The following is a 14128-nucleotide window of genomic DNA, read 5'->3' as shown; positions in this document are numbered from 1 at the left end:
CTGGAAAAGCTTTATATTCTGTTTTGTTTATAATCGGCACTGTGGCCTTGGGCAAGTCATTTCATCTGTTGCTCTCCAATTCTGTGTTTGTAAGATGCAAAGGGGATAGTAATTTAGAACAGTGTCATGAAACATAAACTTGTGAATGGCTTCAGAGCTGTGGACAGAAAAGGAATAAAGAAATATCATATTTTAATTATAATAAATGGATGCCTTGTCATTAAAACTTTGTTTTTCCTGAGCAGAGCTGTAAAGGTTTGTACTGAAAGTGTTTACATTCACATTCATGTTTGATTAGGAATGGGCTTTTGACGAGCCCTCCCTGTTGTCTCCGTTATCATGCTTTAACCCCCAAGACAGTCTTAAGGTACGCAAACCAGATTCTTTTTGAAAGAGATTAAACAAGGAAATGATGAGCTCTTGGGGTGCAACTGATAGGCTCCACCATCTGATGGTCATTTTTTTCATAGCCCTATGGCTACTAGTCCAAACTAAGCCCTCTGAAACATCACCAAGTGTTTCCATTCTTATGGAACAGATCTGTATGCTAGTTTAGACACAGGTTTAATCATCTTGCTTACTCGATGTTTCAGACATGATGAACAGAATCCAGGCCTCTAGTGAACTAATATTAGCAAAACATATTAGCTTGTGATTAAAGAATTATGGGCTCCTCAGTTCAAGATATTTATTTATTTGTGTAGTAATAACATTATGACAAAACTACCTGTACTGGTGCTCTGGTTGATACAGAAAACAGTGTTACACAGAAATGTAGAAAAACCAAGAAGTTCAATACCGCATGGTGAGGAGACAAGGAATATAATAACAGACTTGTTGATACAAAGACTTTTTCACTGGTACCCTCTAAATGCACTTAAGGAAAATGTTGTCATATTGGCTGCAATGAATCTTCTTTGCTTCTCTGTGGTGCAAAACAAACCCTGTAGCTGTTGTGACACTACCCAAGGATCCCTTTAACATTTGAGCATTACGAACCAGTGCAGCCAGGTTTATCCTGAAACTATTTGATCTCTTTAGCAATTGATCCAGTTAAAGGTAGTGCCAAAGAAAATTGCGTGCAGGGTTTTCATCACGCTGATTCAGACAGCAGACCCAGTCAGCTAGGCAAGGAAGAGCTGGAGGCGTTTTACCTCAGTGTGTCCCATGACTCCCATTAGTCAATCACTAGCTTTGCCTTATTAGCCATCAGATGGACTAAGAAAAGCATGAGAAAGTCATTGCTGTAAGATTTATGGACTAAAGTTTCTGTAACAACGTTTAGCCTGTAAGACTAGCATGTTAAAATCATTTCCTTCCAGCTGTGAGCAACCACTCATCCTCTCTAACCACTCTCCCCTTTCCTTATTATTCTTTTATGAGCTTTTCTTCTTTCTACTGAAGAAAAATCTTAATTAAAAAAAAAAAAAGTGTAAATAAGGATTAAAACAATTTTAAAACAGAAGTTATTTTCAGATTGGCACTCCTGACTGATGTGTGCCTTTTGGCTGACATTCTGTCTTTCAGACTGCAGCTGAACAGTTTTCATGACAGAGGGAAATAGTGAAGGTGATTTCTGAGCAAGCTGGCTGTGTAGGAGCAGACCTGCATCTCTCTTTCTTCCAGTGGCATTTGTACATGGTGGCATCAGTAGGTGTATCATGGCAGTTCATGCTGCCATTGAGTACAAGTTGAGCATAGATATTTGGGAGTGGCAAATGGGAGCTGCAGCAAGGGAGGGTGAGGTGAATGGGAGGAATCCAGGGTGAACTGGAAAGCTGTTTTATTGCAGAGGGAGTTGAGGTGAAAGGAAGTTCATTGAAAATGATTATGAGGACATGGATGGGAAATGAGCTTTTATAGTACTTACACAGTCTGTGTAGGTGTTACGGGGCAAGCAGTTGTGAAGATGTGAGGGCGTGTGGGAAAATTTCCAGAGAGAGGAGGTGTCATTAATAGGGAGGATGTATTCAGTAGACCCTTATGCAAAAAACACAGATATGATGTGAAAAGATTAGCCTTTTGGCTTATGTCCTGCTCTCTGCCCTGAGAGAGTCTAAGTCAAAAAGTTAAGCTTGTTCTGACTTTATGGCACACGTGCATGACAGTCCAGGAGTCTCAAGGGGAATTGGCAAGGATGTGGAAGAGATTGTGCAGTGGAAGAAGTATGGGAACTGACAGAATAGTTGGGAAGGGAGGATGGAAAGAGTCAAGGGGACTATGGGTCCAAAGGGGAGACATGATGAAGAAGAAAGTGAGGGAAGCTGCAGCAAGATCCAAGAGGAACGGGGAGAATGGGGTAAAGATGGAGATGCTCAAGCTCCTCTTGAGAGTGTTGGGTGCTCTGCTTCCACGCCACAAAGTAACTCAACCTGAGGTATTTCAAAGGATTACGTTGTTTTCTCTGTTGTTTATCTATATCTGGGTTAATCCCAACAAAGGTATTCCTGTCCTAGTGTGCATCACTCACAGCTCCTCAGCAGTGTCCCTCCCCTGGCCTGAGTTGCCCACAGGCCACAGTCCCCTCACAGGCATTCATCCTCCAGCACCAAGCAGTGCCAGACATTTTCTGCCCTGTGCCACCTGCTGTGTCTGTCCTGCCAGCTCATGGCCCCTTCCTCCTTGGCGCCATGAGTAGCAATTGGGGCAGGTGAGGAGAAAGAAATCAACTGTGGATCCTGGGCAGTGAGGCACAGGCCCCACACCACCCGGCTATGTAGATGGTGCTTGTGGACAGGGCAGGCGGACCAGCCTGATCCTTTCAGGGTTGTTGTGAGTCCCAGGAAAGGTGGGCATGGGGTGGGGAAAAGCAGACACTGGCTCAGGTGTCATGAGCGAACAGTGATGTGGCCTCACCACACTCATATTGTGTAGAGAGACTCACAGAGCACAAAAAGAGCTGTAGCTTCCACCATCTCTGGCCCAGAGGTGCAGGGGCTCCTCTGTAGCAGGGACAACAGGCGCTGATCTTTCAGGTGCCATTTTCTGTCTTTCTTTGCAACGTGATGTTGTCTGAGGGAAGGAACTGAGAGGGTATGGTGGGCCAGGGTGTGGTGGGCTGGCCTGGACCAGCTGCCATATACCCAACCTGATCTGTTTCACTTCCCCTGTACAAGAGGATCAGGGGAGAAAATGACATGAAAAGTCGTATGGGTCAAGACAAAGACAGGGTGATCAGTTACTGTTAGTGTTGTGGGCAAAAACAGACTTGACTTGGGGAAGATGAGTTTAATTCATTGCCAAGTAGGTAGCTGAGAAACAAAAGTAAAAAAGTAAAAATAAAAGCTGCCTGCTAGGAGCACCTCCTCCATTCCTTCTTCGCTGAACTTGGTGCTTTTGTGGCTGATCTTGCTTTTTAAAATTTTAATTTCCTTACTCCTCTCTTTGCCTGGCATTTTCTCCCTTTCCTAAACACTTTCCCAAAGCACCACTTGCCCGGCCGTGGGGCTGTTGGAGCCAGTTGGAACCAACCATGACCAGCAGCCCGGGGATGTGCCAGCCATGTCCCACCAAGCTCCCCCACAGCTCCCGCTGCCAGCATCCGGATGTGTGTGGGTGGTAAAGGGAGGAGATCACCATACAGGAGGGTAAAAGCTTGACAAAAGTGGCATGGCCTGGGGTGGCATGGCCTGGGGTGGCATGGTCGTGAGGGAGGAGCAGCCATGCTGGCAGGTGTGGAGGCCACAGGCCAGAGGGAGGAAGCGGGATGACACTCTCCCAGCAGCAATGTAAGGCTGGTGAGGGTTGTAGGGAAAGGTGATGAAGCCTGGCCGAGGCAGCCCACCTGAGCTAGGGGCTTGTTACGGAAAACAAGAAAACGGTTACGTCATGTCTCTGCCTTTGGGCTTGAAACAGCACTAGTTGGGAGGAAGCAGCCTCTTTTGCTGCCATGAGGCCAGTCAGTGGTTGGGGTTGTGGACAAAACTTGCTGGTGCTGAGCTGCTCTGGAGGCAGGATTCACAGCCCCTTCCCTGGGGAGAAAGGTGTTTTGTTCTCCCCTGGTGTCTCACACAAGCCTTTCATGACCTTTTCTCATTGACATCTCAGCCAGTAAATGATCTCCCAGCCCTTCATATACTTCTTTTCTGTCAGATGTTTCACCCACACCCCACCCCCGGTGACCGCTGCTGATTTGGACATCCAAAGACCGCTGCTGATTTGGACATCCAAAGGAAAGAAAAGAGACAGGAATATCTGACAACCAGTTTATAAAAAATGGATGTGGGGCAGCTGGAGAGATGAAACTTCATTTTTCAGTCATAAAAATGAGTCTGTAGTGATCTTGTCCCATCACGTTTTTTTTTTTTTTTTTTTTTTTTTTTTTTTTTTCCCACTGAACACCTCACCTGTAATTACCTTTAAACAATGAAACCACAGAGCCCCAAGAAACTATTAACAAAAGGGGTAAGGTCATTACACGCTCATTTTTAATGCTTTTAAATCCAGTTTCTCCTTTCCAGCTGCCTCTTTCCTGCTAGCTGTAGAATACAGATGCACTCAGGTGCATGAGAAGTACCAACAGAGGCAGTATTCAGTCTCCTTATCAGATACTGTTCTGAAAAACTACCAGCAGGATTCTGTTTCCAATCAGTTGCAAATTTTTTATTGCCATTTAACTGGGGGGGAAATTTGCACTGAGGAAAGCTGACAGTGAAATGAATAATTCAGTTTGCCTACAGAATAAAGCCAGTCCAGTGTTGGCCTGGCCACTGAGATACTTGCATAATAGTCTTATCTTTTGGTTGATGAAACAAAAATCTGTGTATGTATCAGCCAGTAAGTTTATATTGCAGTTCTCAGTGGCACAGAAGGAAGGTGCACTGGTTTTGGCTGGGATAGTTACTTTTCTCCATAGCAGCTTGTATGGTGCTGCGTTTTAGATTTGGAACCAAAATACTGCTGATAACATACTGATGTTTCAGCTCTTGCTGAGCAGTGCTTGCACAGAGCCAAAGTCTTTTCAGCTTCTTATGCTGCCCTGCCAGTGAGGAGGCTGGGGGTGCACAAGGAGCTGGGATGGAACAGGGCTGACCCCAGCTGACCAAAGGGATGCCCCATAGTATGCGCATCATGGTCAGCAATAAAACTGGGGGTAAAGAAGGAGGAAAGGGGGGGATGTTTAGAGTGATGGTATTTGTCTTCCCAAGAAACTGTTAGGCACGATAATCCCAGCTTTCTTGGAAGTGGCTGAACACAGAATGATTTCCTTGCTTTGACTTGCTTGCATATGTCACTTCTGATTTACCTATTCAGCTGTCTTTATGTCAGCCTATGATTATTCTCACTTCTACCTTTTCATTCTCTCCCCCCTCCCTCCCCCCCATACCACTGCTGGGGGAGTTGGTTCCCCTCCCCTCCCCTCTGCTCGCCTTGCCTCTCCTTCAACTAACAGGGACATTTGCATCACATCTCCCAGTGCAAATTTACAGTCACATGCTCATAGAGGGGAAGATTTGGCTCTGTAGGAACCACTGCGAGTTTTGCAACCAGTATCAATTCCTCTAAATGTCACTTAAAGCTTTAATGTATGAGTATACCCTCACTCATAGCGTAACACACTCAGTACCAAACTATTCTGAGTAGATTTCAGGCTGCTAGTTATTGTCAGCAATGATAAAAACAAACAAACAAACAAAATAAAAAAAACCCACCCTTGATAATTCATGAACAGAAAGTTCAGAATTTCATATATAACTATTAGGAGGACACCAAACTGAAGAAAATGAGATATTAAACTTAATATGGTGGTTTAATAATACCACATAATATATGGTTTAATAATACATTTTGTGTTTGTAGAGATATTAATTCCTCTTTTCTGCATTATATGGAGAAATCAGTAGAATACTGAAAAATATGTAGGAAAATAAAACAGGTGGTAGGTTTTTTGTTTGTTTGTTTCTTATTGTTGCAGGAGTACCTTGGAGGTTTGGGTTTTTCTTTTCCCTTGAGGGATTTCTTGTTTTATTTTTCAGGACAAGGAAGACAGTCTGTGAAACAAAACAAGTGCATGTGTAGTATCATTTAAGTCACCTAGCTAAGGTCTGCTGCTAGAATGGTTTTTTGTTTGTTTGTTTGTTTGTTTGTTTTAAAAGTGTTTGGAGGGAAAGAAAAGAAAATAGTAAATAATAAATTTACTTGCCCTCAGACTGGGTTGTGAAATGCCTCAGAAAATGGATGGATGCAGCTCATGAAGTTAAAAGGATGTTCTGGACTATTTGTCTAAGCACAACAGGAGAATTTATAAGACTTGACAGCTTTGGATGTTCTTTAGGTTTTAGTAGTGTTCTAGGGAAAAGCAGTGAAAGCCATCAATGATTGTGGCACGCTGGCAATTGGCATCTGGAGGTAACAGGAAGAGCCTGAATTGTCTCCACTGGGAAAATAAACAATCATGAAAGGCAGAAAGCTGAACCGTGAGGTTGTGATGTCAGTGTAGCTATTAGGGAGCGTAATTATTTGGTGACTTTTGACTACTGGGGATGGAAACAGAATCCAAACATTTTGTCTAAAATGTATGTGGTACAATATTGCTTTGCTGCATCCTTGTCCTGAAAAAAAAAAAAAAAAAAAAAAAAAAAAACTTAATTTTTGTAAAATGCAGTAGTTATTACAGTTTTGTCATTTAGTTATTCTTTAAGATAAAAAGCTTATACATTTGCTCTGTAAAGATACAACAGATGGAAGTAACACATGAGGACTCTCATTCCAACTTTTATTGTTTCTCTATTTCCACTCTTTGTGATAAGTACTACTTAAAAGCCATAATTAATGAGACAGGAACTGTGAGGTTCTTTAAGATAGTTACCTGGCACTGCCTTCAGTCTGCTTCTCTGGGGAACGTTATTTTGATTATTTGTCTTCTGTTTCAGTCACTGTGGGGCTGACATCATACTCTCACTGTCAGAGGAATTGTGCAGCAGGAAACCTGTGCTGTGACAGCCTCCTTCTCTGGTAAGTACAACATAAAATTCTGGAGAAGCTCCTTTCTCTCTTGTGGTCTATTCTGAACTGAGCATATCCCCTTCAGAACTGCAGTTTTTCAGAAGGTGAGTCTGGCAGACCTCTTCTGCCTATTGCATGACCACCTGCGGGTGCACATGATTTTTAAATTCTCTCTTAGGGTTCTTCTAAGGGATCCACCACTTCCAGGTATGGCAGAAAGGCTCTTGGACCAGAAGGGAAAACTCATGATGATTAGTTTTATTTTACTGGGAGAGGGTGGGATTTTCTCTGCCAGACTCTTGTCACAGAATGGGCCACTCTGTCACCACAGAGCAATCTCTGTCACCGCCAGAGCAGTCTCTTGCTGAGCTGCAAGAGATGAGACCTATTTCTTCATCTGGTCTACGTTTCCTTGCTGCCTTAAAGGCCATCTTCTGAACACAGATGCACATTTGGGGGTATGAGAGAAGGTGTACGCTAGTTGGTAAGTGGCCTTTCCACATCATGGCAGCTCAGCCCACAATTGATTCTGAGGAAGATGAATTTATTCTCATCCTTAATTAGGCTGTCACCAGATTTCCTATAGAGGTTTCAAGATGTATATGAGAATGTACCACAAACCTGACTGCTGGTCTCAGCCTACAGACATCTCTGCAGAACTATGTTACGAGGAAGATGTGACCATTGAAATGTCTCAGTCTTGTCCATGTGGGCACAGGGTGGGCCATGGGGACAGCACCTTGTTGTGCCCTGGTTAAGGTGAGGAACGTGATTACAGATCCAAGCCACAGGCTCCCTGGTGTGAACAAATGCAGCTTGAAAACAATGTGCATTCACTCTGGCAAGCCCTGCAGAGATACCAGCAGTAGGCTGCTGAAGTATCTGGAATGGTGGTCATCACATTTCACAAGCTGAAATATTTAGACAGTGCAATCTGCAAGGATCATAAATAGGAATATTAAATTCTTGAAAGAGCAATACAGGAAAATATTTCTCTTATGAAAATCATAAACAAATGCAGTTCCTTCCAAATCCCAACATCTTCTGAAACTTCTCTGAACAGAAACATCTGTCACTTGGATAAGACCAAGTCTCTTTTAATATAACACAGCCTCTGATTTTCTTCCTCCTCTAATCTGCTTTTAGCTTTGCTTTTAGCTGTGCCAAGGATCTGTGTTGAAATTGCCATTTCTCAGCCATATGCTGCAGTCACAGCGGTATTTTGAGATGTGGATGATCACCCCCAGGAAAATACTGCTCTCTTCAAGAAGTTTTGGAGAGCAGAGTTTTTGGGGGAGGAACAGTGCAACTAGTGGCTTTCCTCTAAAGACATCAGAGTTGAAATCTGAATGAAAATGACTGGAGTTGAATGCATTGTCCCTGGATTATCACTACAGCCAGACACAGTAGACCCAAAGCTTACTCACATTAGATGGATAATCAGTATTTCAGGAAAAAAAAAAAATAATCATTTCCTCTGGATAATAAGGTTTTGCAGACTTGAGAGTGGATGGATGTCTGAGTTTCATAGTCTCCCTCTTTTCCCCATCAGGACATGATCTGGAGGAAAATGAGTCCCGTGGGCCTCACCAGTTTCTAAATCTTGCACAGTTTCCTAGTCCCTTAGTGTCTTTCCTGGATATTAAAATTGAACACTTTATATTTACAATTATGTGAAGACAGAAATGTGCTACATTTTCTCTGCAGAATATATTCACTGAGCAGCTGTGAGGGTATTTTAAGTATGTCATCTGGAAAAAGACATGGTCTTGTTCCTTTTCTGCCAAGATTTTAGAAGTGGCTTCTGATTTGGGATATTTGGCTCCAGATAACTGCTAGGACCTATTTTCTGAAGGGGTCAGATATTTACAACACCGGAAGACACCGGGGAATTCTGCACACTTACAGTAGTAGGTGCTGATGGCTGTCCTGCTCCTGCAGGACAAGCAAGCAAGGATGATGCTCATGCATACTGATAAAGTGCTTTGACAATGTTGCGTGCATGGTTGGACATAAGAGTAGATGTAGGAAGAAAATCCTTATCAGGACTCCAGGCTGAGTGCAAATGAAGAGCAGTGTTCACCTTCTGTAGAGTGGTGGCCTTTCTTCTTGTTTTATTTGTGGATCCCTAGCAAATTTCCAGGCAAGCAGGCTCCTCCATATAGCAAATGTTAATTGCCTGTTAATAGCTTTTATTTTCTAAGCCTATAAAGATACCCGAGTACCAGGACCGAAACTTGCTCCAGAGCAACCTGTTGTGAAGAGTGTCACTGAATAAGATTAAGGGAAACCCTCTCTGAAACCCTTTGAAGGCTGTTCTTTAGCCTCTCAAAGAAAGCGTCACCTCCTACAAGCTCACTTCTTTCGCATTGCTAATCCTACTTTGCGGAGAGGTACTAAAGGCCAGGACTCCTCTCCTGCTTCCTACAGAGAAATGCTGGCCCTTTGGTAATGGTTAAGCAAAGATCTCTGCAGCAGGGCTTGGGCAACAATCCTAATGCACAGGGTAATCTGGCAAAGACCCCTGTGCTAATTGGCAGAGGCAATGGGAGTGACTGGGGAAAGATTAGAGGAACTCCAAAAAGGTCATTAAATACTCCTGGTGCTGCCTGTGGTTAATGCAGAGGCACTGGACTTACATGCATTGTACTAAGTTGTAAGAAAGTGGCTTCACAAGCTGAGTAAAAAGAAGTAGTTAACATCCATCCCGAACAGTTTTAACCACTGTTTCTGTGTGATAGGGAGAGGAGACGGATGGCATTTGTAAGGCAAACTCACAGAACCCATAGTCCTCAGGGGTGCTTTGTTAGCAGACAGAGTGATGCACTTTTTCCCATTAAACCTAAACAGTTAGGTATTATTATTATTATTATTATTAGGCTCTATTTATAAGCAAAATCTCTTGCAAATCTAATGGCTGAGATATAATTGTCAAGAAGTTTTCTTCTAGTATATCGGCTGAAAGCCTTCAGAAACACCCATCCCAGTCCAGTCAGCCCGCCTGCTCATTTTTGGAGCATTACAAAAAGAACTGCAGCTAGAACAACAGTGTCACCTTCTGGTAAGCGAAACTACTGCTGATACCTTCTGTTGACCAGCTCCACTGGACACCGCTGATTGCTTCTGTGCTTTCAGTGAGAATATGTCTCCTCACTTTTACATTAAAGGTGACAGTGCAGTGATGTGGAGTTAGTAGTAGATTCAGAGATGACAGAATTTCTTTGAGTTTTGCTTAATGACGAATAATAGAATGGCTTTGGTGATACAGCTCTGTATTATATTATTTTAATGCAGTTTTAAAATTGAGGTTGATACTGAGCCGCAATTTGTTATGCCTTTTGTGTTGGTTAATAACACATAAAAGTCTAACATGGATATCACCTACTAACCTTAAAATGTTCACTTAAAATTCTGAGATTCTGACACTTCTGTATATGTCTAACATGTATGTATGTATTTCATAAGAGTAATCAAATGAGCGATCACATGGAAGCAAATGGCAAGAAAAGCATCTCTGGCAAGGAAACATCTGCAGAAGGAAATGTCTCTCCTGCTAAGGACTCCTCAATAACCCCAAAACAATTGGTATGACTTCTCTAGTCCCATTTTTTTGTCAAGATCCTTGCCATTTGCCTTCAATTTCATCCATGATTATAAAAATTATAAAAATAAAAGGCTGAACTCAATAGGAAAATAACATCAACAGTAAAATAGTCAAGTTTGCAGGGCAGTAAGGTAGAGGGCTAGGAGTACTTCAGGGCTCTAAGTAAATGTGGAAGAAGAAGAAGAAGAAAAAAAAAACTATTCTTAGAGGGATAGCTTATGATTTGTTTCCAACTTGAAATCACATTCATTATGATTACAGGCCATGATGATGCTGGAATATATCTTCTGCACCAAAAATCTACCCCACACTCCAAAGCAGAAATGTCTGCATAATATAGGTGCATGAGATTGGTTTTCATGAGAATTCAACTGAAGATGCACAGCACCGATGACCTGTAGTAAATAAGTGCATTCAAGTGCACTTATGTATATTTCTAAATCAGTAGATTAGACTGAACTGCCACTGCTTTCTCCATGAGAAACAATAAAGGAACTCAGCTGATTGTGAAAATCACTGTGGACTCTGAAAGAAACAACACCCTCCACAAAAGCTGAGGGGTGGCAACTCACCTCCATTTTTAAGATGGAATATCAGTTTATATGTACATTTATGTGTGTGCATAATGAATTATAACTGAATATATGATGTCCACAGTCATTGTCTAAAGAGAAACTGACACAAAGCCCATGTCTGCAACGACTTTAGAAATGACTGTCAACATATTTAAAAATGACTGTCAACATATGTGGGCTATGTGGAATCACAGGAAACAGAGCTGAAATTTTAACCTCCAGAAATATTCCAAATATGTGATTTCTGCCTCTCACAAGACAACTTTTACACTATGCCACTGTACCAGAGTAAGAATCTCTGTTCAGAGTCCTGACTGTTCCCTCTCCTGTTAGGTTTCACATTCAGTCAATGGAATAATCAATTATCAGCTAGACAAGGAAATATTTAAAACAATGTTATCTTAATTTATGTTGAGTTTTGTCTCACCTTCCTACCTGTATTGTTTTGAGTTTTATCAAGAATAATTTTACAGTCATTTGGAAGACAGCGAGGACATTTGGTAGTTAGTAAATATTTGTTCTACCAACAAAAATTTTTGTAACTTTGCTCTTGTTTGTTTTTCTTAGCAACAAATCGAGAGACAATTAAAATGCTTAGCTTTTCAAAATCCAGGACCTCAGGTAGCTGACTTCAATCCTGAAACTAGAGAGCAGAAAAAAAAAGCACGTATGTCACAGATGAACCAAGATTTTTTTTATAAGCCCAAGTAAGATATAATTTATTATATATTTTACTTTTTAAAATGGCTAGCATGCTGCTTACTGAATATAAATGGAATGAACAAACGCACTAATATTTTTCAGAGAGATTTATTACACATGAAAGCAGTTCTGGGAAAACAAACAGTCTCTAATAATCACTTTTTCTTTGCTGTTGCAGAATTATGAAGAAGTATGACAAACATGGCCGGCTGCTTTGTAATAACATCGATTTGTGTGACTGCCTGGAGAAGAACTGCCTGGGTTGCTTCTATCCTTGCCCCAAATGCAATTCAAATAAATGTGGACCTATATGTCGCTGCAATAGGAAATGGGTTTATGATACAATTGAGACTGAAGCTGGGAATGTGATCAGTGCTTTCCCATTTTCTATCATTGACTGATTTTGTTCTGATAGCTTTTGTGCCTGAGCAAAGTTCTCATTTCTTCACGTTTTATTAAAGTATATCTTGACTTTGTGAATTGTCTCTAGTGAAATATCTGGCAGTGGTACTTGTGCTTCTTTATTGCTGCCTACCTAGCATACTTTAACCTTTTGCATTAAATAAAAATTTGCATTTCATTCTTCCATAGCCATGTGAGTTTTACTGAGGCACCTAGTGAGTTCTTTCTGAATCCTGACTTTCTTAAAATGAAGGTGTGGGGACTGCTGTGGCAGACCATTTTCTTACCCTGGGTAGCAGAACCACATTTCTTGTAACCAATTTTTTTTTGCCCATCTCTCTGCTTGTGCATTTATTCAGACATGTGACACATTCTTTTGTGTACACTTATCTAGGTGCCTTGCCCTTCTGATGCATTCATGTCTTGTATAGGTGAAGTGGGAGTTATTTGAGCTAACACTGTCTTCTAAAACTAGGTAATCACCTTCTGTGTCACCCAGTATATAAAGAGGAGGAGAGTGGAAACTACTTTGCAGCTGTTCCTTGCTGTGACCAGGCTACAAGACTGAAATCAACATGTTTGGTCAGCATTTTTTTCCCCCTCACCAGCATATGGTGCACTCTCCTTGATCAGTCATTAATTATAGCTCACACTGGAAATAAATGGATTAGGTATTTTTGCCTCTGGGCAGAAAACATCTCTTCAGTTCCAGGAGTCTTCTCCTTGCTAGAACATTACAGATTTCAAATATCACAACAGACACCCTGTCTTCTTAGGAGGTAGCTATTTTCATTCATAGTGTGTACTCAGGGTCTCTTACACCATTTTTAAGCATTGAGGATCCCTCACTTAAGGAGTGAAGATCTTGAATGATGCAGGTTACCCCAGGCCACCAAATTGCATACTGCTAGGTGGGGGAATCATTCTCTGGGCCCACTGCTTGTTTTTCCTGAAGATGCTCTCTACATTTTGGATTTGGTAACATCTTGCTTCCCTACAAGAGGCTGTTGTCTGTGGACAGAGGCCTCCCGCTTCAAGGTACAGGTATCTCCCTGTAGGAGAAAATTCCTGGATCAGACCCCAAAAACCTTAACATCAGAGCCTACTTCTGAGCTGATACCTCAGAAATATTTTTTGTCCCTTGCAGATAATGACACTGTGATACTTAAGCTTGTAGCATGAAAAGACACAGTACCAAGAAACTTAATAGTTATATCTGCTATGGTGGTTAAAACAGTCTATATTTGGCACTCAAATCTGATCCTGTTACCTCAGACACCTCCCTGGTCCCAAAGTATCCTTTGAGCCGTACTAGGAGTCCAAGAAGTCCACGAAGAAGTCCAAGAAGACTACCTCTGAACTATATACCTTTATGGTAAGTGGAAATCTTGCCAATATATTCAGGTACGTCAATGGTTTCTTGTTACAGGTGTGCCACGAAGTCCTTCTGAACTTGACAGAAGACACAGCTAAAGAACATAAAGATGACAGGAAGATGTCAGACTTTCTTTAGAATAATGTGGACAAAATTGAATGAGCTTTTCTTTCTTTCCAGTTAGAGGCAAAACAAAACAAAACAAAACGTTTCTCAAGCAAATTCCTGTGGTAAAGTTACATTTTAAATTATATGTGTAATGTGATTAAACCCCACATGTAAGTATTCAGAATCCAATTATTAAATTAAGTGGTGTTGCTTTATGTTTTTCACACTCCATCAGAATCATGGCCAAATGCAAAGGGTGAGAACTCTGTCACTAACATATTCAATGCAACCCTGAAAATATTGAAAAACAAACAAACAAACAAACAAACACAAAAACAAGAACAAAACCCTGCAAAAAACAGAGGTGAGAGCCAGGACAAGGACAATGAAAATAAGAGAAATTTGCAGAGGCATCTC

At 41.5% G+C, this 14128-nt stretch overlaps 1 protein-coding gene across 4 annotated transcripts; it reads left to right on the top strand.

Moving 5' to 3' along the window:
* The first annotated feature begins 6743 nt into the window (after positions 1 to 6743).
* ARL14EPL (ADP ribosylation factor like GTPase 14 effector protein like) lies at positions 6744 to 13814 on the top strand. 4 transcript variants are annotated; one of them, XR_004746426.1, is made up of 4 exons: positions 6744 to 10530; positions 11692 to 11831; positions 12005 to 13007; positions 13658 to 13814. XR_004746426.1 is itself a non-coding variant. In XM_035310998.1 (4 exons), exons 2-4 carry the CDS (start codon positions 10420 to 10422, stop codon positions 12225 to 12227), a joined length of 474 nt encoding a protein of 157 aa, XP_035166889.1. In that variant the 5' UTR covers positions 6744 to 10006; positions 10411 to 10419; the 3' UTR covers positions 12228 to 13066. The 4 variants fall into 4 exon arrangements, 3 of the variants coding, with proteins under 3 accessions (XP_035166889.1, XP_035166887.1, XP_035166888.1); XM_035310998.1 differs by lacking the exon at positions 13658 to 13814 and having other exon boundaries at positions 6744 to 10006; positions 10411 to 10530; positions 12005 to 13066; XM_035310997.1 differs by lacking the exon at positions 13658 to 13814 and having other exon boundaries at positions 6924 to 6954; positions 9896 to 10530; positions 12005 to 13066.
* The last annotated feature ends 314 nt before the right edge of the window (positions 13815 to 14128 follow it).

Source organism: Oxyura jamaicensis, chromosome Z, assembly GCF_011077185.1.
Source record: "Oxyura jamaicensis isolate SHBP4307 breed ruddy duck chromosome Z, BPBGC_Ojam_1.0, whole genome shotgun sequence".
In the NCBI taxonomy this organism is placed as follows: domain Eukaryota; kingdom Metazoa; phylum Chordata; class Aves; order Anseriformes; family Anatidae; genus Oxyura; species Oxyura jamaicensis.
This window is presented reverse-complemented; position numbering and strand designations above follow the sequence as displayed.